The sequence below is a fragment of the Melanerpes formicivorus genome, unplaced genomic scaffold, assembly GCF_026170545.1.
Source record: "Melanerpes formicivorus ecotype bairdi unplaced genomic scaffold, bMelFor1.0.p_v2 SCAF_32, whole genome shotgun sequence".
NCBI classification, from domain to species: domain Eukaryota; kingdom Metazoa; phylum Chordata; class Aves; order Piciformes; family Picidae; genus Melanerpes; species Melanerpes formicivorus.
This window is the reverse complement of record NW_027142384.1, coordinates 5,222,743-5,249,656: the sequence shown is the minus strand read 5'-3', so window position 1 is coordinate 5,249,656 and position 26,914 is coordinate 5,222,743. Positions and strand designations below refer to the sequence as shown.

The 26,914-nt window shown below is 37.8% G+C and overlaps 1 protein-coding gene across 11 annotated transcripts in view; it reads left to right on the top strand.

Annotated features, from left to right (window-relative positions):
• Positions 1-313: 313 nt before the first annotated feature.
• PHF20L1 (PHD finger protein 20 like 1) overlaps positions 314-26,914 on the top strand; it is a 48,459-nt gene continuing 21,858 nt past the window's right edge. For 2 of the 11 annotated variants that reach the window (XM_068155514.1, XM_068155505.1), the window contains exons 1-10: positions 627-817; positions 1,800-1,905; positions 9,633-9,804; positions 9,969-10,053; positions 10,812-10,900; positions 13,286-13,348; positions 17,026-17,233; positions 17,882-18,007; positions 22,173-22,255; positions 25,973-26,225. In XM_068155514.1, coding sequence (XP_068011615.1) covers positions 1,823-1,905; positions 9,633-9,804; positions 9,969-10,053; positions 10,812-10,900; positions 13,286-13,348; positions 17,026-17,233; positions 17,882-18,007; positions 22,173-22,255; positions 25,973-26,225 — 1,162 coding nt within the window. In that variant the 5' untranslated portion in view covers positions 627-817; positions 1,800-1,822. Of the gene's footprint in view, positions 421-625; positions 818-1,799; positions 1,906-9,632; positions 9,805-9,968; positions 10,054-10,811; positions 10,901-13,285; positions 13,349-17,025; positions 17,234-17,878; positions 18,008-22,172; positions 22,256-25,972; positions 26,226-26,914 lie in introns of those variants that run through there. The other 9 variants (XM_068155512.1, XM_068155506.1, XM_068155503.1 and 6 more) reach the window with 9 other exon arrangements.

Sequence of the window (26,914 nt, the reverse complement as noted above, 5' to 3'; positions counted from 1 at the left end):
GTTTCAAGTGCTGCAAGGAGCAAATGCAGCAGCACTGGGGCCCGCAAGTAGCAGCAGAACAGCTGTATCGGCTATGCAACCAGCACTCTGACCAAAACGGAGCTATATTCAGCACCACACTGGGTGCCAACTGGGACATCAGTGGGTTGGTCCTGTCAGCAGCCAGCCAAGTGCCCACCCAGCTGCTCACGTCCCCGCTCCCAGCGAGCTGGGGGGACCGGTAAGACTAAAGGGGAGCAAGGCCGTGCTCCAGATCAAGCTAGTTTCCTGGGCAAAGACGGAGCTCAACGCAGGCCGCGAGGAGGCCATTGTTCTGTGCCTACGGGCAGACCGGCGCCCACGGGCTGCAGCTACGGTCACCTCAGGGGCCACCCCGACCCCGTTCTGCCTCTCCTGTGTTTTTCCTGGTTGTGTGTGACGGTGAGTGATGGCGGCAGAAGCCGGGACGCTGTGCCAGTGCCCCTCAGCCACAGCCTCGCCCGCGGGCCGCCTCTCAGGGCCCGGCGCGGATCGCCGGCGTACACGCACCCCACCACCTCTTTGTCTCCCTAGCTTTGGCGCGTGCCCGCCCTCGCCCGCGTCACGCGGCGGTGGCTCCGCAGTCACATGGCGGGGGTGGTGGCATGGCGGCGCCAGGCGGTGCCTCACGGGCTCGTCGCGAGGTGGTGACGCGGCGGCGGGGCGCGGGGAGGATGGGGCTGTGAGGGCGGCCGCCGCGCCGGACACCCCGCGCCGCGCCGAGCGGGAGCAGCAGGCGCCGCGCCGGGGCTGCGGGTGTAACAGGCCCGCCGCTTTGCTTTGCGAGTCGGAGGAGGCGGTAAGGAACGCGGGGAGGGCGCGGGCGGCAGGGCGGGCGGTCCCGGCCGATGGCCCCCTCCGGGCCCGGCCCGGCGCGGGGCTCCGACGCCCCCCTCACGGCGACCGGGGCCTGGCGGGGCGGTGCCCGCGGCCCACTCCACACAGCCCTGCTCGCGACCGAGAACGGGTTCCGGTGGGCCGCGGGCATTCGCGTCCTCTCCTGGGCCTGCAGGAGCACGGAGCCCCCGCCGGCCGGGGACCCGCCCGCGCTCCGATCCTGGCTGGGGTGGACCCCTTTGTGTCTTCTGCGCTCGGGGAGCGGTGTGGGCTGCCTCAGGTCGGCAACTGTCTGGGAGGCAGCTGTCCGCGATCGCTCTTTCACCGCTGTCAGGGCAGCCTCTCTTAAAAATTGGGGTCCGGATGCCGCCGCTGTCGCGGTCCGAACCGAGGAGGCAGTGGCCCTGCAGCCTGGCACCCCTGTGCTTCAGTAGGCATGCACCAGACATCTGCAGCCTCGGCAGCAAGCCACGCTGTGCTTCTGGATGATAAAGGCAGTACATTAGAAAGTCACGGTAACAGCGGTGATAGTGGGACAGAGAAGTGATTTATTTTCTTTTACTAGTGACTTAATTGTCAAAAAACAGCATTGAAAAGCATTTGTGAATGAAACATAATACTGTGAATGAGATTCGAGAGTGCACAGGAATGTTGAAGATGACTTGTTTATTTGTTTTTGCAAGTTTTTATCTTAGTGCCTTTAGGTCATGTTTTTCTTTATGTTTCTGATTTTTGGGAAGGTAAGTTATTCCTGCTTTTAGTCTTTTCCACACCAGATACTTAAGCAGTTAATGGAAAGTCAGGATAGAAGTATCTACTTTCTGGAATATATTTGCTGTTATTAACATGATTTAGACATGGATGTTAACATCTCTCTCTTTTTTTTTTTTTTTTTTTTTAAATTTTTTTTTTTTTAATTTTTTTTTTCTTTCCTTCCTCCAAAGCTTGTGCAAAAGAAAATATCAAGATGAGTAAAAAGCCTCCAAATCGTCCTGGAATCACATTTGAGATTGGTGCTCGTTTGGAAGCACTGGACTACTTACAAAAATGGTATGAAAGACACTGTTCAGTATTTGCTAAGAGCATAATTATTTTGTGTGCATTCTATGTTTTTATGTCAAATTATAAAAAATGCTTCACCTATTAATTGGCTGTTACATGTGTGAACTTTATGAGTTTACACATCATAAGTCTGTTAAAACTGTTAGCTTTTACCAAGATACCCTCTCATCAGAAATCAAACTAAACTTTTCTCCAGTTTGTTTTTTTCAGTTTAGTTGCTTCTCATAGTAAGGAGAGCATTTCCAGGGTAGAGCGAAATGCAGGGTCATGTGCAAACCCAACCTGTGTGCCTTAATGTGACAAAATTCTGTGACTAAAGGTTTGTTCTGTTTTAGTTTGAAAGCATGCAAGCAAACTCGTGTTATCATACTTAATAGGTTCACAAAACTGGAATAGGCAAGTATGATTGTGTTACCAAACAGCTGGAGGAATGAAGTGCTCAGAACTCTGATGCTGCATCACCCAATCATATCTTAAGAGCCAAGACTATAAAGTGGAAATCTGTAGGCACAAGGACCATGTTACAAAGCCTGTGTAAAGAGCAGGCTTTTAAAAAGTTGTTAGTGAAAATTTTATTAATACACTAAATTTCATGATGTGTTCTGGCCACACTGTTTCAGTTTGAAAAATCTCTGGGTTTCAGTATTCAGTATCACTAAGGTTGGAAGAGACCTCAAGGATCATCGAGTCCAACCTGTCACCACAGACCACATGACTAGAGTAGGGAGGACACTACTGCTCACTGCAGGCTTGAACTCATGATCTTCCCATTAAGGGTCTTATGCACTACCAACTGGTTTGTTAAAATAGATGACAGAGCATCTTGGTGCTTCTACCCAGAAGATTTATCTTTGCTATCTTAGTATATCTTAGTTTGAGCTAGAAAATCTAGAGGCCTGTGCCGGCATTTCTGTTGCATTGCTGGAGAGCTAAGCATGTTCATGTAAATTTCTGTTCCAGCTAACTCAAACTTAAGTGTTAGAGGAGTCTATGTGTTATTTACATGTTTATTCCAGTAGTTATATGCTCTATGTAAAAAGTTAGGACAAACTTTTTATCTGTACAACTTTGATTTTAATTATAGCAAAAGTGATCTCTAAAGGAACGTAATGTTTACAGATTAGTTCTTGTTCTTACCTGTTGCTGTAGAATGGGTTTTCAACATACTGGTTCTGTAACTGTCTGAATAGTGCTAGAAAAATAACATCATTTTAATAGAACTTTTTATAACATCTTCTGTGACTAGAGGTCATTGCTTAATGTAAATGACAAAAGTTAAAATATAAAACCAGCTTCAGCTTAATTGCATTTAAAAAGAAAGAAGAATTGATAAATAACCAGTATATAGTTTGTGTTTGATCTTCCCAGCCTTTTCACAGGGAAGGGTCACATGTCATTTTTGGAATGTCTAAGTTCGGCCTTGTTACACATGGGTCCTGTTGCAAACTCTGGAAGATGAGTTGCTTGGTATTTTCACACCAAATGGAATTTATCATGATCTTTCTATGAACTAAGTCATCATCTGGACCAGGTAGAGCAGATCAGGTTTATACACATGTAAACTTTTGTGGTGACATACTTGGTAGAAGAATTAGTATTAAAATTTTGCAGTTACAAGAGAACTGAAAACATGACTCTGTCTCAGATGAAATAATATTCACGTACTTGTCCAAAGAGCAAGCTTACTGTTAGGTTGTTTTTTCAGTATTCCAGGCCCGAATAATAGTCCATGTGATTTTATTTCATAACTTTCTGTTGCTTAATGGGGTGGCTAATGTTGGTTTTTTGTAAAGTCTAAGCTGTACATGCTTCAGAGAAAAGAAAGTTGCTGGACTTACATTAAAGTTCTTCATATACTTGAACAAAACCAAAGTTGAAGTGCCATAGTATTGCTTAGTCCAGCCTTTCTTTATGTGACAAAGCGGTAACACTTGCTGTAAAACAGTCTTTGAAAGTTTGGGTTTTTTTTCCTCTGTTTGCTGAAAGCCTACTGTAATTTAAACATCTAGTATTTGTGACCAGTTAAAATGTTAATTGAGAAAGGTAGTTCTTAAATTGTCCTCTGTGTAGTAGTTGTTGACATGCATCTTATGGAATCTGGTGTTTTGTTTGATTTCTGTAGACTTTGGAGAGAATGTCATTGTACCTTGATGTGTTTATTGCTTTAAAACCCCTGTACTTCTAAATGAGAAAGTTTTTACAGACAGTGTTTGGGCCGATGGTATCACTGATGCTTGTAATTACCGAGTAGAAGAGAACCTGGTCAAACTGATCATCAAAGACAGACTTTCAGAGAGAGTGTTTATTCTTCTATATTGCAGACATAACTTCAGTTGCTTCTTTGTCAAGTGCAGCAGTTGGAGGGGAGGTCATCTTCCGTAATGGATTTTTACCAGTTGTTAAGTTCACATTCACTAAAGCAAACTATGTAATGCAACTCTAATTGAAATCAATGGGATCATCTGTCAGCAGACAGTAAATGAGATGGGATTTACTGACAGCAGAAAATTATTAAATGTGTAGGGTATTTACAGGATCAGGGGCCTGGAAGGTGTGACCTGTGAAGAGAGGGTGAGGAAACTGGACTGACTTGGAGAAGTCTTCAGGAAATCCACTAGCAGCATTTCTGTGCCTACAGGGATGTCATCAATGTTTAGCCAAGCTCTCCACAGTACTGTATGGTTGGAGGACAAGAGACAAGAGGCACAAGTTGAAATGAGAGATTTCAGCTAGGTGCAAAGAGAATCTTTTTCACCATGGGACAATCAAATAGTGGATCAATTTGCCCAGAATTTGTGGAGTGTCACAACACTGGAAGCTTTCAAGACTGAACTGGGTAAAACTCTGGAAAACCTTGTCTGATTCCATAGCTGATTCTGCATTGAGCAAGAAGTTGGACGAGAGGTCTTTTGAGGTCACTTCCAACTTGAATGATCTCAAACAAAATTGATGTATGTGTGCACACCTCCCTATGCCTCTCACCAACAAAACAATTGTAACAGCAGAAAAATTGCACCTATGTGCAGATACATGCCCACATGTAAGTCTGATTCTTAAGCTGTTAGCCCCCCACAAGGAGGACACAGTCTCTGCAAAGCTGTTGTATTTTAAGGTGGTTTTCTTCCTTTTTTTTCTGTTTTGTTGTGCCTCTAGCTGTCTACTGGTTGTCCTACAAGTGCCAGACTCTCCTGTTACTTTTCTGAGACCATAGTCCTCACTAATCTGCTTGATCTGAACTATAGGTTAGGTAATGAACGAAGTAGTGATACATGGCACTTGATGCTGTTCTGTGATGGAAACAGCTCGCTAAAATAGATTAGTTATCAGAACAGCACTTCGACTTGGTATGTTAGATTATCCCCAACCTGATCTGGTTGGGGATGTCCCTGTTCCTACAGGGGTGTGGGACTAGGTGACCTTTATAGGTCCCTTCCAACCCAATGCATTCTGTGATTATCTGGATAATTTTAAAATTATTTTTTTTCCCTCCAGTGTGGAAGTTTTTCCATGTAAGACTTTGGGAAATCTTATTTTGTACAGTCTTCGCTTTGAATTTCAGTTGACTGGGTTGCCAAACAGCCAGGAATTTGAAAGGACTGTGAAGATACTGCTTTATAATGATAGAATACAATATATTCAGCAAAAAGTAGGGAGTCTGCAGATTTCACAGGTACCAGAAGAGTATTTGTGGAGTGTTATTGTTGTCTGACCAGTGCTTCACTGTGTAAACTTTGTAAGCTGTGGTAAAATTTGCAGCTCTACAAAAACATTGCGTAATTCTTATGGATTGGAATCACTGGAACCTGAGAATGGAGAGCATGCAATATGTGAACTGGGCAGATAACCGTCAGCTGACAATAGTTTTCTTGTTCTCTTCAAAAAACAAATCCAAAACCTCCTGAAATGTGGGTAAGACTCTGCTTGAGGTTATTAAATGCTATATTCAGCATGCTTCTGAAAAAAATCACCCAAAGCTTGGAGATGATTGTTTCTTCACACAAAAAGAACACTTACATTATTTCTTTGGAGTGTGGTGGTCTGTGTTTTTTAATCTTCAGTGAAGAGTAAAGACTTTTTTCCACTGGGAGTTTGTTTGGGCCTTAGACATCATTACACTTTGGTATTGGAAAGTGTGATGTTTGTATCCCCTCTATAATGCCTGCTTGTAGCTTGTAATGGAAGGGACTTCTATATAAAGTCTCTTGTGTCTGAGACATAACTATCTTCATATTAATCTTCTTTCTAAAAAACAAAAATACATTGTGTTGTTGGCCATAGTGAAATCTTTCAAAAGGTGTATTAAAAAAATAATGTTGCTATTGTATCTTTTACTAGCAGGAACTGCATATTTGCATTTATTTGTATGATTTTGAACTTTATGAGATTGATTATTTTCAGTGGAAGGACCAAACCCAGAACACTGGAAAAATGCTTCCATGTGCTGCAAAATTTTCAGCAGTAAATTCTGCTATATGTATGTGCCACTGTTTTCCACTGTGGAACCAGTATTATGAAATATTTCTGGTTTATACGTATTTGTACCACATTGTGTGGCTCAACTTAGTATTTAGGGTAATAGCTTGTTGCTTATTTTTGGGTTGCCTAATAACCAATCCTATATAGTTTGGGTGGTTCAGGGATTTGCTAAATCTTCCATCTCAGAGGATTGGAATTGAGTGCAGGTTTTGGCTCTCTGCATCTTCAAACCACTGTCTTAACATACATTGAAGAAACATGAAATACTGGAATAAAGCAATTATATGATGGTACAATTATTACAAGGTTGAACGGTGTGAAACTGATGTCAGGGACTTTGATTCAGAGCTAGTAATGACATTTGAAAAAAGACCTTGACAGCAGGAATTGTATTTATCAAAGAGAAATTAACTAATAATTATCTGATGCTGCATTTCCTCCAAGTGATCTTTAAATGAGACAGTGTTTTTTATATCTTCTTCATCAGATGATGTTACCTTTGCTCTTTTTTCTTTCCACGTATGTTAACATCTTGACGCTTGGCTTGCTAAAATTTCCTTAAAATAGTTTTTCATTTTTATGTTTGTCTCTAAACTATACTCTCTATTTTACTTCCCTCTCTTACTATTTTTCCTCTTTCCACCGTAGTGTACCTTATTTTGACTGTTTATTCCTTCCATTGTCTTATGCACACAGTGCTTGAAATGGTGACTTTATTGATGATGGCCACTGAAAGCTACCAGCCCTTACAATAAAAATGTAGCAAGGGAAGTGCTGTAGGGTAGTGCCATAATGGGAACAGTGTTTGGATTACAGATGCACAGGAAAAGGAGAATTCTGTCTTTTGGCTAATGGCCCCCTCATTAGTAAAGTAGCTGTAGTTTTGCATCACTACCTGGCTGGCCTGTGATAAACTTGGTATTTCCAACTGCAGCAAGAAAGAGGACCGTCGTTCTTGGCTTACACTTCACTACTGCAGCTTCAGTACTTGCACACAAGATCTCATTTTTGAGTGCTACAAAGTGGACTCCTGTCCTCTTGATTTTCTAAGATGGTTTTCCTTCCTTTCCTCTGTTAAATGCTAAGTTATCCTTGACTTCTATTTGGAACTCATCTAGGCACTTGCACATTTACTGTGGTAACAGTAGTGTTAATTCTTCCTCTGCTTTGCTACTATTCCTACTTATTCTGGCACTTGGTGTCTGGTTCTGAGAAATCTGAAATGGAAACACACAGAAAAATGAAAAAACTGGTAGCAGAATGTGGATTTAAGGAGAAAGGATCGCCAGAGGCAGGGCTATAGAAAACCATCCCTTGGCTTTCTTCTTGAAGCCTTGTTCAAAGCTCAACCAGAATGGTGATGATGTGATACAGATTTTGACCTTGGAGTTTAACTTTCTGTATTCATACAGTATTTATTCAGCTTCATTGTTAGATTTGGTAGATTGTTATTGTCAGCTTGCTTGAGAGGGGGAAGGGGATTGATCTTGTCCCATGGAGTTCTTCTGTCTTGAAAAATACTTTATTAGGGTGGCAAATGAGTCTATGGTATGAAACTAAGACTATTGTTTTAAAGCTCAGCAAGAAGTTGGGTAGTTAAAGAATGGCTATGAAAATACTTTCCATTTCTGAAATATGTGGATGAGAGAAATGCTACAAGAGGTTGGACTATACATTCTCATCCAAGGGTGTACTATAGCTGAAGTGCTTGCAGTAGTAACCTAGAAAATGAGGGCGTTTTTCTCATTTGGCAGCTTTCAAGATACTTAGATGTTGGGAATCTGTATGCACTGCTGCAGCTGAAGAAGTAGGACTGAAGAAATTAAGGAGCAAGTTGAGATTGATGCCTTTAATGGCTTACTTAAGTCACCAGGAAATAAGGAAATTTGTACTTCCTGAGAATTTAGATTTTAATCTGAACATGGCATTAAAGACTCCTTTATCAGCACCATCAGTTTTCAAAATTGAAAATGTTGACAGGGTTCCTGTATGTTAGTTGTGTTTCTAGCTGATGGAATTTGCAGCAGAACTGAAAATTCGTTGCCCAAGCTCCACTGTCTTATTATGCTCTGCAGTAGCACTTTGTTAAGAAAACAGATTGCGTCTTAATGAAAGTGAAAGACAGCTGTCCTTTTGCTGTGGTCTTCCATTTCAATATGTTTAGTTAACTTTAAATGATCCTTAATATAAACTCTGTAGAAAGATTTTAATATCTAACTAGTTTTTTAGGCTTTTCTTTGCATTTTTTAATCCATTTCAGTACTTTTGTTAAGGGCAGAAGGAGCCACATTCTTCCTCATTCCAATTTTCCCTGTTTCATGCAGTGGAATTAATGCGATCTAATACCTTTGGTGGAGGCAGTAGTGTGGCAAAACTGGTTTGTACATTACTTCCCCCTCCTACTACAATTTTGTGAAATGCATCACTTCAGTGTGTATATAGTAAAACTGAATAGTATTTGCTGAAGTTGGCAAAATTTGTGATTACAAGTGTAAAATCAACTTTTATGGTTCCTAATCTACATCTATGCCACACCCAAAATTAGATGCCTAAGACTTGATCTTGTCGCAGCTCAGTCCTGTTTAGTTCTACTGAGCACATACAGTGTTTGCTGAGAGTAAAATTCATGTGTTAAGAATGAAATAATTATTTTAGTGCGTATGAAGTTAAAGAGAGATTATTGCTAAAAACAGCTGCTATGAATAAAACTCAATGGCAATAAAATCGTGGAAGCTGGTCTATAAGTTAGTAAATGGCTTAGATTAAGTAAGAATATTCTGTTGATTTCTGGGTTTGAATAGTTGCTTGGATTTGTTTGGAATCGGTGGTATAGTTTGATGAAATCTTTCATATAATTAGGAGTGAATGTTCTAATTACTTTTCATCTCTCTTCCATCCCCAAGTAAACTCTTGAAGACCTTTGGTTTAGACAGTCACAGGTTTTAAAACTGTTACGCACAAACTACTGCCAATTTCAGACAGCTTTGGTTGAGGAGTTTGAGGCTTCAATTTGTATGTAATCATCTGACTAGGATGAAGCTAATGACTTATCACTGATGTGTATAGATTATTCTTAAACTAAATGTCATCCTACTAACAATTTAGTAGCTTTATCTTTTTCAGACTTGGAGATTTCTTAGTACAAAGTGTTAATAGGACTTCCTGAATGGCCATGTAAGCACTGTTGCATAAAAAAAAAAAAGTAATTGAGCTTTATCTATTTATGTTTATTCTACCAGGTATCCATCTCGTATTGAGAAGATAGATTACGAAGAGGGGAAGATGTTGGTTCATTTTGAACGTTGGAGTCACCGCTATGATGAGTGGATTTACTGGGACAGCAATAGATTGCGACCCTTGGAGCGACCATCATTAAGGAAAGAAGGGCTGAAAGATGATGAAGAATTTGTTGTAAGTAGCATGTTTGATTTTTCCTTTGATTCTTTTTTTTGTTTTTTGGTGAACCGTTCTACATGTTTTCCTGTCTTAAATCTCTCTAGCACATAATGCTTAATTCTTTTAAGGAAAAAAACTGTAAGTGATTAAATATTGATGATTTAATTTGTATAAAACAGGATTTTAAACCTGGAGAAGAGGTTCTAGCTCGTTGGACAGATTGTCGATACTACCCTGCAAAGATTGAAGCAATTAATAAAGAAGGTATGTATTTGTGCATGGTCCATTTGGTAAGGATTGCTTGAATATGCTATGCTGTAGCTGTAGTCTCCTTCAGAAAATTGTATAGGTATAAAATTATTTTCACTGTGTTTGTATTAAGTGAAAATGTTTCTATTCTACCAATTTTTAAAGAGGTTCGTGTTTTATGTGTGTGAAATTAGAAGATTGGCATTTGTCCTGGAAGACAAAATGCTTAATATTTCCTCAGTGGTAAGAAAATGCTGTGCACAGTGTTAGGAATATTTTGTACTGTTGTTGATAGGAGCTAATGATATATTTATTTTTTTGTGATTGTTTTAGGAATGATTTGTCTCTTTAAAATTGTGTATTAAAGAAAAACAATGGAAATGGGGAAGCAAAGGAGCACTTCAGTTGCAATACTTTACAATGTGATGATATTTCTAATGAACATAAGTAGAAGTTGGAGTTGTTACTGCAATTTAAAGCAAACAAGGATTTGGTTGTGAATTGAATTGTTTTCATATTGTGTAAAGTCTTTCCATGAATTCTGTGTGAAAGTGACACAGTATCATAAATATGCTTGAAGTTGTCCAAATGGACAAAGAGCAATATAAAAGCAGAGTTTCATTGAGGCTGTCATTTGCTTTTTCTTCAAAACTGTGGGTAATACCTGGTTTCTTTGTTCATACAGCCTGCAAAATGTTTTGCTAAAGCTTTCATAGTAACGAGGTGTGTTTGTTTCTTGACAACTCACAGTGATTACATCAATCCTTTTCTAGGAACATTCACAGTACAGTTCTATGATGGTGTTATTAGATGTCTTAAGAGGATGCATATCAAATCTATGCCAGAAGATGCAAAAGGGCAGGTAAGAATACTTAGGGTATCTCTTTCTTAGATTTTGTAGAATTTTTTTTTTTTATGTCTTGAGATGATAAAAATGTCATCTAGCACCACTAGTTTTAGATTATAGTCTCTTTTGTAGGTCCTGCGTTGCCTTGCTTCACCAGTTTTGTGGAGGATACCTCAGAGTGTGCTGCTCAAGTTGTCTTGCCTCTGAAATGCCTCAGTGCTATACGCTCCATTGCCAACTAATCTGTTCACAGACTTTTAGCTTGCAGAGTTTACAAAACCAGGGCCATCAAGAGGTGTTTTCCTCTGGTGTCTTTTAAAAAAAGGATTTAACTTGTCAGTAGTCTGTGGTGCTGATTTTTATTTCATTTAGTTTTTTCCTAACCCATCTTCCACCCCATCTCTTTCATTTTTTACTATGGTAGCTTTTAGCCCCAATGTTCTTATTAACAGGACTGTTATGTGGGGATTTTTTTCCCCTATATCCAGAACTTTTTGAGGATTCTGATGGAGAAATGTTTTTTGTATTTCTGGTAACCAGTTGCTGTTAAAGAAGAGATGGTGAGTAGAAGTTGAGAGAGGCTATGGAGTATAAGAGAAGATTTAAGTAGTATGCACATCTTTACTTGCAAAACAACACTGAAAACCCTGGAAGTGCCACTGCATTTATCTTGCATGATAACCATAATCTCATAGCTAATCCACTGGTACTGTTTGAGCCTCAGAGATAAGAAAAGAACCCTGCTGAAATTTGCTCCAATTTTTTTTCCAGAATACTCCTAACTTGACAAACACAATTCACGTATTTCAAAATTACTGTTATATTTATCCATACTGTGACAAGGTCAAATGGATAAGTGAAATGGCTTGAAAGCTTTTCTGTATTCTGGCCTCCAGGTTGCAGGTAGTTCTGTTTGACTGTTGATCATCTGTCCATGCAGAGAACATTGGAACTTAATTCAGGCAACACTGCAGTTTAATTTAAGCTGTTTTCTTAAAGAGATTATATTGAAATCCATAATAATGCCAACACTTGCATCTTGCAGCAGTATTAGAGTAACTCAGTTCAACCAGTATATATGTCAATCAATTCTTTTAGTATAACAGTAAGTTAGAAAGGTAGAGTACTTTATTTGCTCCATTAAAAGGAAAACCTGGATAGTGTAGTTGTGATGTTAAGTCACTCTGTCCTGTACTTTTTCTAGGGAGCTATGCTGTGTCTAATCTTGAATTACTACTCTTAGGTCACAGAAATCCGTTTCTTAGCAACCATTTTGATGTCCAGACATGCTTGGTAGAAATCCAGCTCATCTATGATCTCTTAATTTTTCTCAGTAGTTAAGAGTTGTTCTGTCAGTCCTGTGCATCTCAGAGGCTGAATGTAGGTGGCTTCAGTGAAGTCTTTAAAGAGTAAGGGGGCCAAATTTACATTTTCTGAGATGAACTTAGAGTTTTTAAGTTGTCTTGCAGCAACAACACTAATTATGCTTTCTATAATGCTAATTGATACTAATTTTGGCATTTTGTTTTGCAAAATTAGAGATCAGCATGAAGTTCTGTAGCAAATACTTGTTTTCTGCAGCATCTCCTATGTTGCTATACTATGGTAAAACATTTGTTTTTCAAAATATTTTGTGGCAATTTTGTTTGAAAAACCAGTTACCTGAAACTGAGATTTTTCCAAGCCTAGAACTCAAAATCAGTATCTTTGAATTTTTTTTTTGCATGATCTATTTTAATAAGAGGATATGTACTAAAAATACATATAAATTTTAAAAAAAAGAAAAAGTTGTCAAGAATATAACTTGGTTTGAAAAATGGTTGAGTTGGCAGATCCAAAACTTTATGCCTAGTTTGAACCTATGTCTTGTTCTTTATCCGTTTCCAGAGGAAAAAAATACCTCTCAAGAGATGAGTGTGAGCTTAAGTTCTAGCGTATTAGCAAATTTAACAAACATAAGGATCTGTTTGGAAGATGTGTGCTAAGCATGCAGAAATTGAATTACATGGAGGAAGAGGCATATAGATTAGTTAATTCTTTGATTGGAGCATAGCGTGTCTTAAAGGAAGAGATGGTATTGTGAACTCTGTAGCACTCAAACCGTTTTTGAGTTGCAGCAGAAGTGTGTTTTACTAAGACTCAGCTGTGAAGGTGGAAAGGGGAAATATTTAAAGAGTGGAAAATATTGGTGGGATGTAATGCATCAAGACTGTAGGTTAGATTGCTCTGCAGATAAGCGCAAATTGATTGAAATCACACAGAAATGTGGCTAATGTAGTATAGAGAGAAAATAAAAAAAGATGGGGATATTGAGACTGCCCTTGTGAGAGCACATGTGAAGTACTCAGATAACTTACTTTTTCTGTTTCATGTTTTTTGTTTTATCTTCGATGTAATTAGGCGCGCGAGAGGGAGCAGATAGCGCCGGAGCTGAGATTAGTCACGGAAATCGAACCAAAAGAAGTGAGTTTTGAGGAGGGTTTTGAAGGAGAGGGAGGGGACTTGGCACACAGGAAGAGGAAGCTGAGGAAAAAGCATGGATTTGCAATTGGGACAGAGGAAAAAAGAAGATGTGACAGGAGACAATGTGAGCCAAGATGTAGGTGGGGCAGCCTGTTTAGAATTTGAAAGATGAGGGTAAGGAATCCAGGCTTGATGTGGAATCAGCCAGTCAATAGAATGATATTTTATGTATTTGTATGTTTGAATGTGTGGGAATTGGGAGCTGTGATGTGTCAGGGAAGGAAAAACGTCTGAATCTTTAGTACTGTAGAGAAGCAAAAAGGTGGTGGTTGTAGGCAGGTGAAGGGAGTACCATGTATGTGTGATTCTGCTATTGGCACAAGGGCTGGATTTCAGAAATGATTCTGCTTTTCCCACAGTTGCAGGTTTAAAGTTACACAAAGGAATATTTTAAAATACAAGTGTTGAGCCAATAGATGTGTGAGGCTGTTGGGTAATTTCCACTGACATATTTCTTGGTAATGCAACTTTCTGTGCTTTGATTTAATGAATCTAATTAGCATAATGACCATTTTTTTCTCAGCAGTGATAAAGCAATGTTTTGTCTTCTAACTACAGTGTCATATTAATTCTCTCCTGTCAGTTTTCTCAACGTTCTAGAAAGACAAATTTTAGTAAGAATAAAAAAAGGAAGTACACTTTTTTGTGCTTTAAGTTTGTGCTTTAATTGTGTGTATATATATATATTTACACACACACACACATATATGAGAAACTTTCAGTGGGATGAGATGCTGTGGGAAGTGGGAAATCAGGATGGGTGGTGTGCAGAGTTGCAAAACCACAGCCAGCAGAGGGGCAAGGTTAGGACACAAGCGAGAAGCAGGGAAAAACTTGTCAGGCGGATTTTTGGGTTTCCTTTATTAATTTGTAATGTGTTCAGATTTGGCTTTGTGGATACCAAATGCTCAGGGGAAAGCTCCTGCTAGTAAAGATTCACAGCTATTTTCTGTAATATTTGTGATACCTAGTGTCCTGCCATTATCTCTGACAGAGTAGATACTGTACAACAATCTGGACACAGATTTCAGAATCCATCGTGCTTTAGACTCCCTCTGTTACTCTCCCTTTTTTTTGGTTAATTTTTTGTAAAAATTTTGAAAAGGCACAAATGCATCTTTCAGAAGGAGGACTTCCTGTGCTTTTTCAAAAGTAACAGAGTCACCTTAGCATCTGAGATGCTAAACATTTTTACATACTTACTCAGTAGGATTTCAATCTTGAAAAGAGGAATTGCCTGTGTCATTTTAGCACCTGTGGAGCCAAATTAAAAATGCACCCACAGAGTTTTGGCATACTTGGGATCACAAATTATTGAGGTTGGAAGGGACCTCTTGAGATAACCTTGTCCACACCCCCATTCAAGTTCTCTTCACTGAGCTTGAATTTACATGTAAAACTAGAAAAAAAAAGTAATGTAGCTATTGCCATAATTAATGTTTATATGCTCTGGCTTCTGAATGTTTAATCTTTGTTTGTTTCATTGTTGTTTATGTCCTGCTACCCTTTTCAAGCTCCATGTATTAAGTACCCAAACAACAATATAAAATGTAAACAAAAAGCCATTCGTGTTGCACAAGAACTGCTACTCTTTGAACTCTTTGTTCAGTGTGGTCCTTGAAGCTTGCTATCACTGCAGAGCTTCTAGTTTCAGGGTTTTCAGCTTGGCTGAAAATTAAAATGCTGGTTCAGAGCTCTTTTGATGCAAATTGCACATCCTTTGCTTCCCCCTTTTTTCATAAGACCCAAGCTCCATCAGTACTACTGATCCTCTTCATCACTTGGCTGGGGTACAGTGTAAAACTCTTACTCTCAGATATCCTAACTCCTCTATGGCACAAATTGCTCCATCCTATTTTTGTCCTGCTGGATGGGCAACGCTGGATGGATGGCAACACTGCTGGATGGACTGGAGCTCATGTGTGTGCTAGTTTGGGTTGGCCAAAAAGAGGTATCTGTGTTTTTGACTATGCAGCTGGCAGTTAGATACACTCTCTGTGGCTGGCACGTCACCAAATGGCCTTGGTAGTTGTCTGTTACATAAGCATTGCCAAAGTGCTTCCAAACTTTCCTGTGGCTAGCTGGGATGAGTGTATGCATCTTGCATTGATAGTTTGGACATGGAACACTATCTTAGTGAAATCAAAACTGTGTTTCTAAGCGCATAGCTTGATGCCATATAGGAGCATAATCCATGTAAAACAGTGATTTAAACATTGAGATATGTAAAGGGGAAAGCATAATACAAGAGTAATGTTCTGTATTTTGTGTTATGCTTTTTTACGTACACTGCAGAAGGCAAAGAAACCATCAATAGAACAGAAATTTGAAAGACATAACACACAAGTGGGAATGGAAGCAAGATTTATAAAAGCATGCTACTTTAGGTACTACATATCATAACAAGAAAACAGTCCAAGTTACTGTACAGAATCATAGAATTGTTTTGGTTGGAAAAGACCTCTAAGATTATTAAGTCCAACCATCAGTGTGGTCTTTCTACACTTGGGGAAAAAATAATGAAAAAATAGTATTTGTAAACAGTCATGCAGAACTAGACAAAGAGTCTTTATCATACCTCTTTTGTATGCAGTAGTACGAATCTGCAAATCCTCTTGTAGCCAAATTGCCATGTAGTAAATGAATTAACATTCAAAACACTAAGATGCTTAATTCTTACTGGTGGAGGATGAACGTTGCTGCTGGGTTTTATATCACATACAACTTCTCTGTGTAAAAATTGTGTGCAAGTGGTGTTATAGAATTTTGAAAAAATATTTCAGTAAAAAGGATCAAGTTACAGTTTTTGCAGTTAGGTTAATCCCTGCATTTAAGTGATGTAAAGCAGGAGTCTGATCACTCCAAACTAGTGGAAAGAGCTTGGCTCAGTCTTAGAAGTATTTGGTTCTCTCCATTGATGTATAAGGTGGCTAGACTTTGTTTATGTGCAAAAAAGTAGATTAATCTGGACTGCATGTTCTGTTAACTCCTTGGATGTGTCTGTATGGTCAAATATGTCATTAGCAAAACCAGCACTTATATTACCCTAAATATGAATTGTGAAATTCAATCATATTAATGGAGCACTTTATTGAACATTTGGGATAAAACTTTTAACATGTATTACCAAAAAAGTGCTGTGTCTAGTTACTGTAGACACAGATATAATTAGTTAAGAGTTATCTCTGCTTTATGAGTTTAATTCAGGAAGAACTGTGCCCCAAACATGCAGCTGGCTGGACCATGCTTTGAGGTGATTGTAGAATAATGGTGAATTTCATAGCCGGAAGGGTAAGAAAATAGTATTCTGTGTTTGGGAGCTTCTGGGTTTCTAAAGTTATGACACATAAAATAGGTAGCAGCCAGAATTCTATACCCAGTGTTTTTTTCAGTTTTTTTCCCCTTTTTTCCTTTTATTCATGTGGCACACTGATAATACATTGAGCTTATTTAGGCAATTTGGGAAATTAATTTTGCCACTCTTTGAGTAGTAGCCATAAACATAAATTCAGCTGCTCCTGAACATTTCTAGAGAATTTTCACTGGGTTTATAAGTATTTTCTACTTGTATCTCAGGCACTTTTTAATGCTTACTTAACATTTTTTCCTTTTTGGAGGACTGGATAGCTTTGGTCAAAGCTGCTGCAGCAGCAGCAGCCAAGAACAAAGCAGGAAGTAAACCTAGAACCAGCGCAAACAGCAATAAAGATAAAGAGGACAGAAAATGGCTAAAAGTTCCTTCAAAAAAAGAAGAAACCTCAACCTCTACAATCATGCAGGAAGTCCAAAAAAAGGAAGAGGAGCCTACATCTAGTGACACATTTGGTAAAAACAAATTCTATGGAAGATAAAATACATTTTTCAGTAACATTGAAGAAGAATTGCTGTTGTTAATTTTGCAATTAAGTAATAATTATCATTTCTAGAGTAAAATGTCTCATTGGGTATTTTGATAACTCTACAAAACATTTAATCAATTCAGAAAAAAACCTTGTCTGATGAATCTAGTTCACTCAACATTTAGTACTTCTGCAAAACTCCTAACTGGCTCTAACAAAGTCAACATAGTGTTTATTAAATTATCCATTGTATGCTTTGATTCATATTCCTACATTTTCTGTTAACTTTGACATAATCCCTGATCTTATCCTAAGAAAAAAATGTTTTGCTATACATGGTATATCTATATTCAGGGATGTTTGAAACCATTTCTAGGTTGATAAGTATTTGTTCATTTTAATAGCCTTTTGTACTGATTTTTCATCACAAATGTAAAAATCACAGATGTCAAGGTTATCTGCATCTAATGCTTCAATGTCTAATAATCTTCAGAGTATGTAATTTTAACTTTAAAGAGAATTGTATAATTACTGCAATATTCTTAGAGCAGTTCTGAAATAGTTAGGTATGTTGGATGATGCTACATAATTATGAATTGTATGTTTATTAGATTTCTCTTCTGTTTACAACTAGGTTTTCCTGTAGTGGATGTTCCAAAGATGGCCTTTGTGCAGGCAGAGAGCACACTATCACACAAGAGGAAAAGTAATCTAGGCAACTCATTTCAGGCAAAGAGAGCTCGTCTTAACAAGATCACTGGTAAAATTTTCTTTTCAGTTATAATGAAGTATACATGCTTATAGATAAGGTACTGAAGTAGATTGATAAAAGCACATTCATGAGGCAGATACTCACTATAGTCTTCTACTTGTTTAGAATTTTTAAGGAATCTGTAAATGCTCGAAAACCCTGCCTTCTTCATAAATTCTGATAATATTCTCAGCCTTGACTTGATCTTTTTAGTTTTGCAGGAAGGTAGCCACCCTGAACTGATTAATTTCTTGAGTATAATTTAATTCCAGATAAACAATTTTCTCCATTTGGAGTGAATTTGTTTGTATAACTTCTTAACAACTTCTTAGGATGAAGTCAAAATTGCTCCTGAAAAAGAGTTTACAGTATGTTGTTTAAAGGTAGACAAACCTAGCTACGGATTGAAGCAGTGAGGATCTGAAAAATTAATTCCTTATGTTTGTTACTCAAAGGTATTTCTAGAAAACAAGTACATAGCTGTAGAGTAGACTTTATACAGCAGGAAACAGAATAATAATAGTTCATTTGTCTTACTTTCAAAAATTGTCTTACCTTCATTTTATTCTAAAATTTGGTAGAAATGTACTTAACTGAAAAAAACACTGCAATTTGTATCCCTGCTTCCCCATGCCTCTCAATAAGCAAATTGTGTTGCCAGCATCAAAAAAATGTTTGTACCTGTACTGGGAAGGAACTGGATACATTTCAAAATATGGGGGGAAGAAAGTTATTACATCCCCCTATTAACAGAGTGGCCCTTGGAAAGATAGAAATTCGTTCCACTCACTCCTCTAGTAAACAATATTTGGTGTGAATCTGGCAAACTTTTATGTGCTACAGATGAGAGAGGGTTTATTGTTTGTTTGGTTGTTTTTTGTAGTAAACAAAGTATGGTCATTCAGGCTTAACTGTTTCTTTAAGATGAAAACAACCTGATTCACTAATCCATGTGATCAGGGTTTTTTCCAGACTTGTTTTGGCTGATCCATCCTTTCATAGGTCAGCAATAGAGGATATTTAGTCTGTTTGAGTGTGGTTCCATTTCAGTCACTCAATCAGTACTCTAGTCTAAAGGAGAAAGTAAATGAAATGGACCAGTATGGAACAGGATATGAAGGAAGCAATCCTTGGGAAAAAATATATTCTGCCTCCAGGAGTTTCTTTCCTGGAAGGCTTCTTATTTGGTGCCTTATTAGTTTAGTTAACAGTGTCTAATTTGTCAGCCTCATTACTACTCTCCTTTGCCTGTACTACATACACACGCATACTAATGCTACATACTTACAAAGTCCTGTTCACTTCTTCCTATAGTAGTTAGTAGCAGAAGATACCAAAACCAGCTGAAAAACATGTAGCTCTAAAAATTATATTCTTCTGTGCTTGTGGGTAGATTTTCTTTTCCTGAGGAGCAGTTTGAATAGCAATTGGACAGGCTCATATAGACTGAAGTGCATAGTCAGAAACATAATGTTTCAACCATTGACTTTGTTACCATTCTAAACGTGTCTCCACCAGAGAATACTCTGCTAGCAGAGTGTGTGTTGCCTTTCTGCAAAAGTCAATTTAATCCTTTAATCACAACATGAAATTTGTCATGCTTGGTAGTTACTTTGTGTAACAGTTCTCAAGACACTTCTGCCACTCATGTTGTGATAGATTTTTTCTGTTGTTCCATAAAATGGAGTATTTAGCAAATACTAACTGCTGATGATACATGCTTGAAGTTGTTATGTGTGTCTCTGGCATGAGGTTTTATATCTGAAGGAAGCTTGGGGGTCATAGTGGTGTACCTATCAGAAGGGCAAACACGAATCCTAAAGCATTGTAGCTGTTAGAAAAACATTATTTTACCACGTCTTAGAGATTTACCGTGGAAGTAAAGCAAATAATGTGCTTGTGAGAAGCAATCTGAAAAGACCTGTTCTCTGGATTTCAGTTCAGCATTCAGTATGTTGTAGAAGGTTCTTATCTGCCACTGGGGCCTCATCTGCACCTGGTGTTCTTTGTTCTCCATTCAACAAAATACAGTTACTTCCTTTTCCCCTTTGTCTTCTGCTACCACTGCAGGGGGGAAATGTTATTTCCTCAATGTGTACAGTGTCTTCTGCAAAGCATGTATTAATATAATTTTTCAATTAGTTTTTGCCTCTGTTCAATGCTTACTTCCACATTTCCTGCTGCAGTGTTGATACCTAAAAGAACAGATATCATCTGCAGTAAGCTTACAGAACAAAACACTTTGTTTCACTGTGCCCTCCATGCTAATTTGGTGTGTGCTGTTACTGATAGAGAATGGTGATCATGTAATTCTGCTGCTGTAGTAGCTTGTGGATGTGTTTTGTCTTTTTCTACAGGCATGGTAGTTGTTTAGAAAGACACTTAATAGGGTAGAGGAGGAAGAAATTAAGGGTCATATATTCACAGATCTGGCAGAATCTAGGTTTGGTTTATGGTTTTACTCTCTGAGCACTGAGCATCTAGCTGGAAATAAAAATCATAGAATGGTGTGTGTTGGAAGAGACCTTCAAGATCAGCTAGGCCAATCCCCATGCCATGGGCAGGTTCATATTCCGCTAGATCAGGTTGCTCAAGGCCCCATCCAGCCTGACCTTGAACACTGCCAATTACACGGCATACACCACCTTTGGTCAGCCTATTGTTTGTAGAACTGTACAAGCTGCCTTAGATGACAGTTTGTTGGTCAGTATTTAAAACTTTGGTATTCTCAGTTTTGAAAAGTATTTCATGCTTTTCATTTTAGATGCATCATTGTCAGTATAAAGAACTTTGCTGATTTCACAGCTTGGTTGAAATGGATAATTTGTGTCACAAATGTTTGTTTAGGTTCATGAAATCTAAATCTTTCATGAAGCCTAATTCATAATTAACATCTTGCCTGATAATTTTATTGATATTAATGTAGTGGGGCTGCTGTTCACCTGTTTAGCTGTACAATCCATTTATTCACCCCTCTTGTTGTGGACATGGTGTTCTGAATATTTAAAACGTAACTGCTTTCCAGTAAACTGAAGCATAGGTTTATCTAACATAAAGAGCAAATGAAACAAAACACCTGGTATTTATTGTGAAATAAATGTGGTAGCTCTCTAGCAGAATACCAGACTGTTCTTTGTGTGCATGTTTTTGCTTTTTGGTTTGGGTTTTTTGTTTGCTTGTGGGATTTTTTGTGTGTGTTTGTTTGTTTGTTTGTTTACTACTTTTAATGTCTTGAATGCTTTCTGAGCTTCACTAGTTTGTAATTCCTTGATTATTTTGCACTATAAGTTAGTTTTGAGCATATCTAATTTTTCATGGAACACTACAAGAATTTCTTGTGGATTGGTTAGCTGCAGTTGTTTTTGAGAACTTAAGCTCTCTGCCCACCAATATTGATATCCTCAGGGAATGTAGTAGTAACTACTTCAGATCTTCATTTTGCAGGTTTATCAGTCCTGCTTCGTATTGTGGCACAGAACTTTTTCTTTCTGTGCATAATTAGGTAATTAAAGTTGCAAAAAAGCTTTTTCATACTTATGTTGCCTTGTCTTACACAGATTTTTTGTGTGTGTGTGATGGTAGTACTGATATTGTATATGAGTTCCTGAATGAGGAGACATTTTTCTGATTCATTTGCTGCCAATATGGTCTTGTTATTGTGGTAATTTGGGAGCTTCACTGCTGAGAATATTCATTTGGAAATCAAATCCCTCGTTCTATTCTAAGAAAGGTTTGCATGTGTTAAAAGTAGTAATACAAAAATCTGATGGGAATTTCATGAAGACTGTGAAGGGAAGATATAGAAAAGGTTTATAAATAACTTTGATCTCTCAAAAGTTATTTAGGTATCGTAGGCTTTAAGGCCTAAGTGTTTGGGCTTTAGTAGAAAGATGAGGCCTTAACTTGAAATTAATAATTTCAATTTCATTTTCATCTTGCAAGTGGAAATGCCAGAGAAGTGTCTTGTTGTGAAAGAACACCACCGTGGGAACAACCTTTAATTCTCTGTTCCACCTAATGTAAAATGTCCAGCTTCATGTTCAGCTGTTTCAGAGAGAATGATGCAGTAGATATAAGCAGTTTGTATTTCCTTTCTCACTATTTTGCTTTAGTTTCTACAAAGTTCTATTGCAAGCTGCTTTTAACTAAAAATCTTTGCAACTTTTCTCCCAAGGTTTATTGGCATCCAAAGCTGTTGTTGCGGATGGTGCTGAAAAAAAGGAAGGCAACAAAGAAACAGCTCCAGTCCTGGAGCAGGTATGAAATGGTAGAGTTTGATTCTTTTGCAAGGTTCCCACTGGAGTGTGCCATGGAGATATAGTACCTACAACATTAAAATTTGCCCTTTCAGGTATAACAGGGAACTGAAAATTGATCTTACGTTTACATTTCTGGCAGAGCTAGAAGTATGGAATTTTAATTGTCTCTAAACACGGTGTTGACTTGAATTTCAGTAATGAGCTTTTTATGTTAGAAAACTAACAGAACACAATAGAAAAATGAAGTCTCTCTGCAACAAATAGGAGACCGGTGTCCCAAGGTCCAGTTTTACAGCTGGAACCATGACTGACATAGGAAAAGGCCCCTACACAAATTTAATTTGTGTTTGAAACAGGGCTCTTGACATCTCACAGAACTTCCTTTAAAAGAAGTTTCTTTTATACTGTAAGAATTTGGTGTTGTAGGCTTGTATGTGTTTTATGAACCGCTCAATGAGCCATACATTTTTGCAAGGGTGTGTATTTTAATAAATACAAAAAAGAAACTTTTAAATGATGTTAAGGGTCTGATTTTTAAACCTGCATATTTGCAGGACCTGAAGGCTGCCATTTGATCTTTGGCTTACTCCACTGTGTTGAGGCATTGCTTGTAACTCCAAGTTACGCATTGTCCTGCACATTAAAAGGGCTGAATGCCTAAGCATGGTAAAGCAAGCTAAGGATGAACAGGAGTCTTGATTCAGGACATCTTTTCTTTTCAGTGATTTAAATCAGAGCCTTAATGTAGTTTTAATACAGCTTTTTTGTATTAGTTTTCATTCTTCAACAGCAGCCTTGCTGCCTGCAATTTTAAAGGAGCACTTCTGTTCTTAAGCCCCGGCACACTCTATGAACTGCCCCTACCCCAAACTTTATTTGATATTTTGGTTGTACTGGTTCTTTAGAGCTGATATATAATTGCATTGCTGTGGTTTTTCCATTGACACTGCATTGGATGCGAGTCTGGTCAATGGAACATGATTTTCTGTTTCTAATGCTGTCGCTGTAATGGCCTATGGAGCCACTACGGGGTCAATGCATTGACTGATACTTTGCATAAAGGTTTACAGTGTATTGACATGACATTCCATTTCTCAAATTTTTGCATATTAAAGATGCTATGATTTTATTGCTACTGTGTGTGATATTTTCAATGTGCAAAAAACTGTGAAATGGCTTACAGCATGTTGTTCTTGGAGGAATCATTACAATGTAAATCTTACCATGCAGAATCCCATTGCAGTGAATGGGACTTCGTGGTTTACATAGACTTTGTATGCAACAGGATAAACTACAGTGCATATTTACTCAACATTTTTTGTTACTACTTAGACTTAGCAACTCGGCTGTTTCTGTTTTATGGATTAGATATTTAAAAAGATGTCTCTGTCTTTGTTTACATGCTAATGGTCTGAAAAACCTCATTTTTGGAAATAATAGTTAAGTTCCTTTAGAGAGGCATCTGAAATCCCAAATTGTCCTATTTCCTTTGCTTCTAACTAAAACAAGAAACCTCAAAAACACTTGAATTATTTACTATGGGGAGGAAAATTTTTGAGCTTAAGATTTTTTTTACACTACGTTCCTGCCTGAATTCAAATTCAAATGGCCGAGTTACAAACCCCCCCAAAAGATTTTCCAATAGCAAAGCTGACATTCCTTAGAGGTTTTGTCTGCTACTGCTATAAAATTGAATGGATAAAATGTCTTGTAGGAGTTTTTAATAATGTAATGCAGAACATGGTAGAAGTATTCAGGCCAGTAGCCAAAACCTGACTTTGTGGATGGAAGTTTATTTTATTTATATTCTTATATTTTTAGTTTACAGTTGTCTTAAACCCAGAACCTCAGAGAATTAGTTGCAGAAACAATAGTTTATTTGACTGTATTAGGGTATGTCATGTTCTATTTCCTTTTGACCAAGACCTGATTAGATGAATAACATTAATTCATTAAGGTTTTTAATGTTAATTTGTCCTGTTAAGAGGTTAAGCACCTTATCAAAATATTAATTTAATTTTTTTAATCTTGTTTAAATAACTTTGTAATTTGAAATTACTGGATGCTGTAGTAATGTCTTTCACATCTGTGAAGATGAACAATAAAATTGTTTATTTACAAGTTACGACTCTAATTAATTTCTGGTAATGCCTCTCATAACCAGCATAGATATACTCAACAGTCCATGGAATATTTTGTTTAAATGAATAAACTGCACTTAGTACATGTGTAAATGAGTTACTCAAGGTAGAACTGATGTCTGCTGAACGGAATGTTTTCCACCGGATCTTTACAGGATAATTCCAGCAAGCTATTCATGTAGCATTCAGGGATTCCCTTTTACAAACAGAATGTGCACGAGTGGTTGTTTGTTTGTTTGTTTATTTTGCCTTTGTGGAAATTTCCAGTGGAAAATAACTTTGCAATTTATAACAAAGCCCAGTAATACCCTGAAATCATCAAGAGGTGTGATGCTTTTAGTTTGGTTAAAGTGGTGCACACATTGTAGAAATATCTACTTTCTTAGTTATGGTTTTATTAGATGGTACTATGCTGTGTGATGCTACTGGGACAAGAGAGGGGACAGATTTAAGAAATTATGTTCAGATATTGTAGTTTGCCATGATTGGGCAAGTTTTGACACACACACAGTTTATTCCATAAAGCAGGAAGAACTTCCAGTTAAAAATCTAAACTACTAATGTTCGTCAACGCATGCTAATTGTCTCGAAGTAGTATTTCAGTATCTGTGTATGAGAAGGATGAGCATTCATGACAATCAAAGCATTTATATGGTTGATAATTCCTGTTCTTCAAAGACCGTTTTAACTGTTATCTGCTCATTTTTCCCCAGCAGTTAGCAATCTATTTAACCCTGTGGTGCTAGAAGTTGCGATTTCTTCATGTGTATGCACAAACATAATGTGGTGAAATCCAGACTCCCAGCACTGAAAAGGGTTGTGTGAGAATGGTGTTCAGTATTTGGAAACTTTTTACGGTTTTCAGACATTCCTTGAAGGAGCATTATCAATTTTTTTTCAGGTTCTTCTCTATAGATGAAGCTCATAGTTTTTTGCTTTGGTCAGGGAAGTGACTGCAGAGAGAAAATTTTGGAAACGTTTTAGATCATTTTTCATAGCAGTGCAAAGGCCTGTCAGAGTTCAAGGAGTGTCTGGATGACACTCTTAGTCATATAGCTTAGATCATCCTGTGAGGAGCAGGGAGTTGGACTCTGGTCCTTATAACCCAACTTCAGATATCCTATGAATCTGTGATTGTACATCAGTGTGAATATTTTAGCTTGTAATTTTGTGTTGTGTTGTAATTGCCGTTTAGCTTAGTGTTCTCCAAGTTACACTTTGAGACAGCTCTGGTGCTGGTCTGCTGAAGATGAAAGGGACAGAACCTTAAAAAAAGGGAAAAACAAAAATTAAAATGGGAATAGAGAAAAATGTTTCATTTTAAGGCTTTCTGCCTTAAATATTTCAAATAGTAAGAAATGAGGATATTCTGAATACTGTAAAATAATTGATAGTGCTCCTTTAAAAGAATTTGAATGTGATACATATCTGATAGTTTTCATTTGTACTGCAAATAGTGTTGCTTTAAAATGTGTTTTGAATACTGAAGTTGCTTTAAAAAAGATCAAAATAGAATACAAGAACTACCGCGAAGAAACTGAAATAAAAGTATCAATTTTTTATTATTTATTCAGGAGATTTCACCTAAACCACAAAGTCAGAAAAAAAATGAAGCTGATATTAGCAGTTCTGCCAACAATCAGAAACCTGCACTGTTATCCTCAACTTTGTCTTCAGGAAAGGCTCGCAGCAAGAAATGCAAACAAGAATCTGGAGATTCTTCTGGGTGTATAAAGCCCCCTAAATCGCCACTTTCCCCAGAATTAATACAAGTCGAGGATTTGACGCTGGTCTCTCAGCTTCCTGCTTCTGTGATAAATAAAACTAGTGAGCACAGACATTTTAAAACAAATACTGTAATTACATATAAGAGATATGCAGAAATTTCTTTTTGTTGTAAATGGCTATTGCTTTTAAAAATTAATCTGCTTTAAATAAAAGGTCCAAGTGGGAGAATTAGGGGTAGCTCAGTAATTTAAAAGTCAAATCATATAATAAGGTATATGAATTACTCTACCAGAAATAATACATCTAAATAATACCTTTATATGTATAGACATGTAGCTTTTAATGGGGAGGGGTTTCCCTCCAGCTTAAATCTCCACTTCAGTATTAACAGTGATACAAGGGAAATCAAACCTCTCTTCTGAAGGGGCCTGATTCATTAAAAAGAAAAGACATAACCTTGGTTGTGGACTTTCCCTCCTCTTAGAAATTCTGCCTTCAGCAGGCTGATACACTGTACCTCTTGGCAGTGGCATTCTTTACCTTATGTGACGTTTCCTCCAATATGATGTGAAGGAGAAGAGTTGTTCAAGATCTGTGGTTGAGAAATACTAAAAAAAATTGTCTCAGAAGCATACCATAATTTTATTTTTCTTAACATGTAACTGATTTGCAAAGTAGCAAAATACTGGTTATCAGGAGAACAGGGAAAAGTTCTTACTGCATACTTGAATATAGGTTTTTGTGTGACTTAAATATTTTTATAACTTTTTTTTGAGATTACGTTAGAT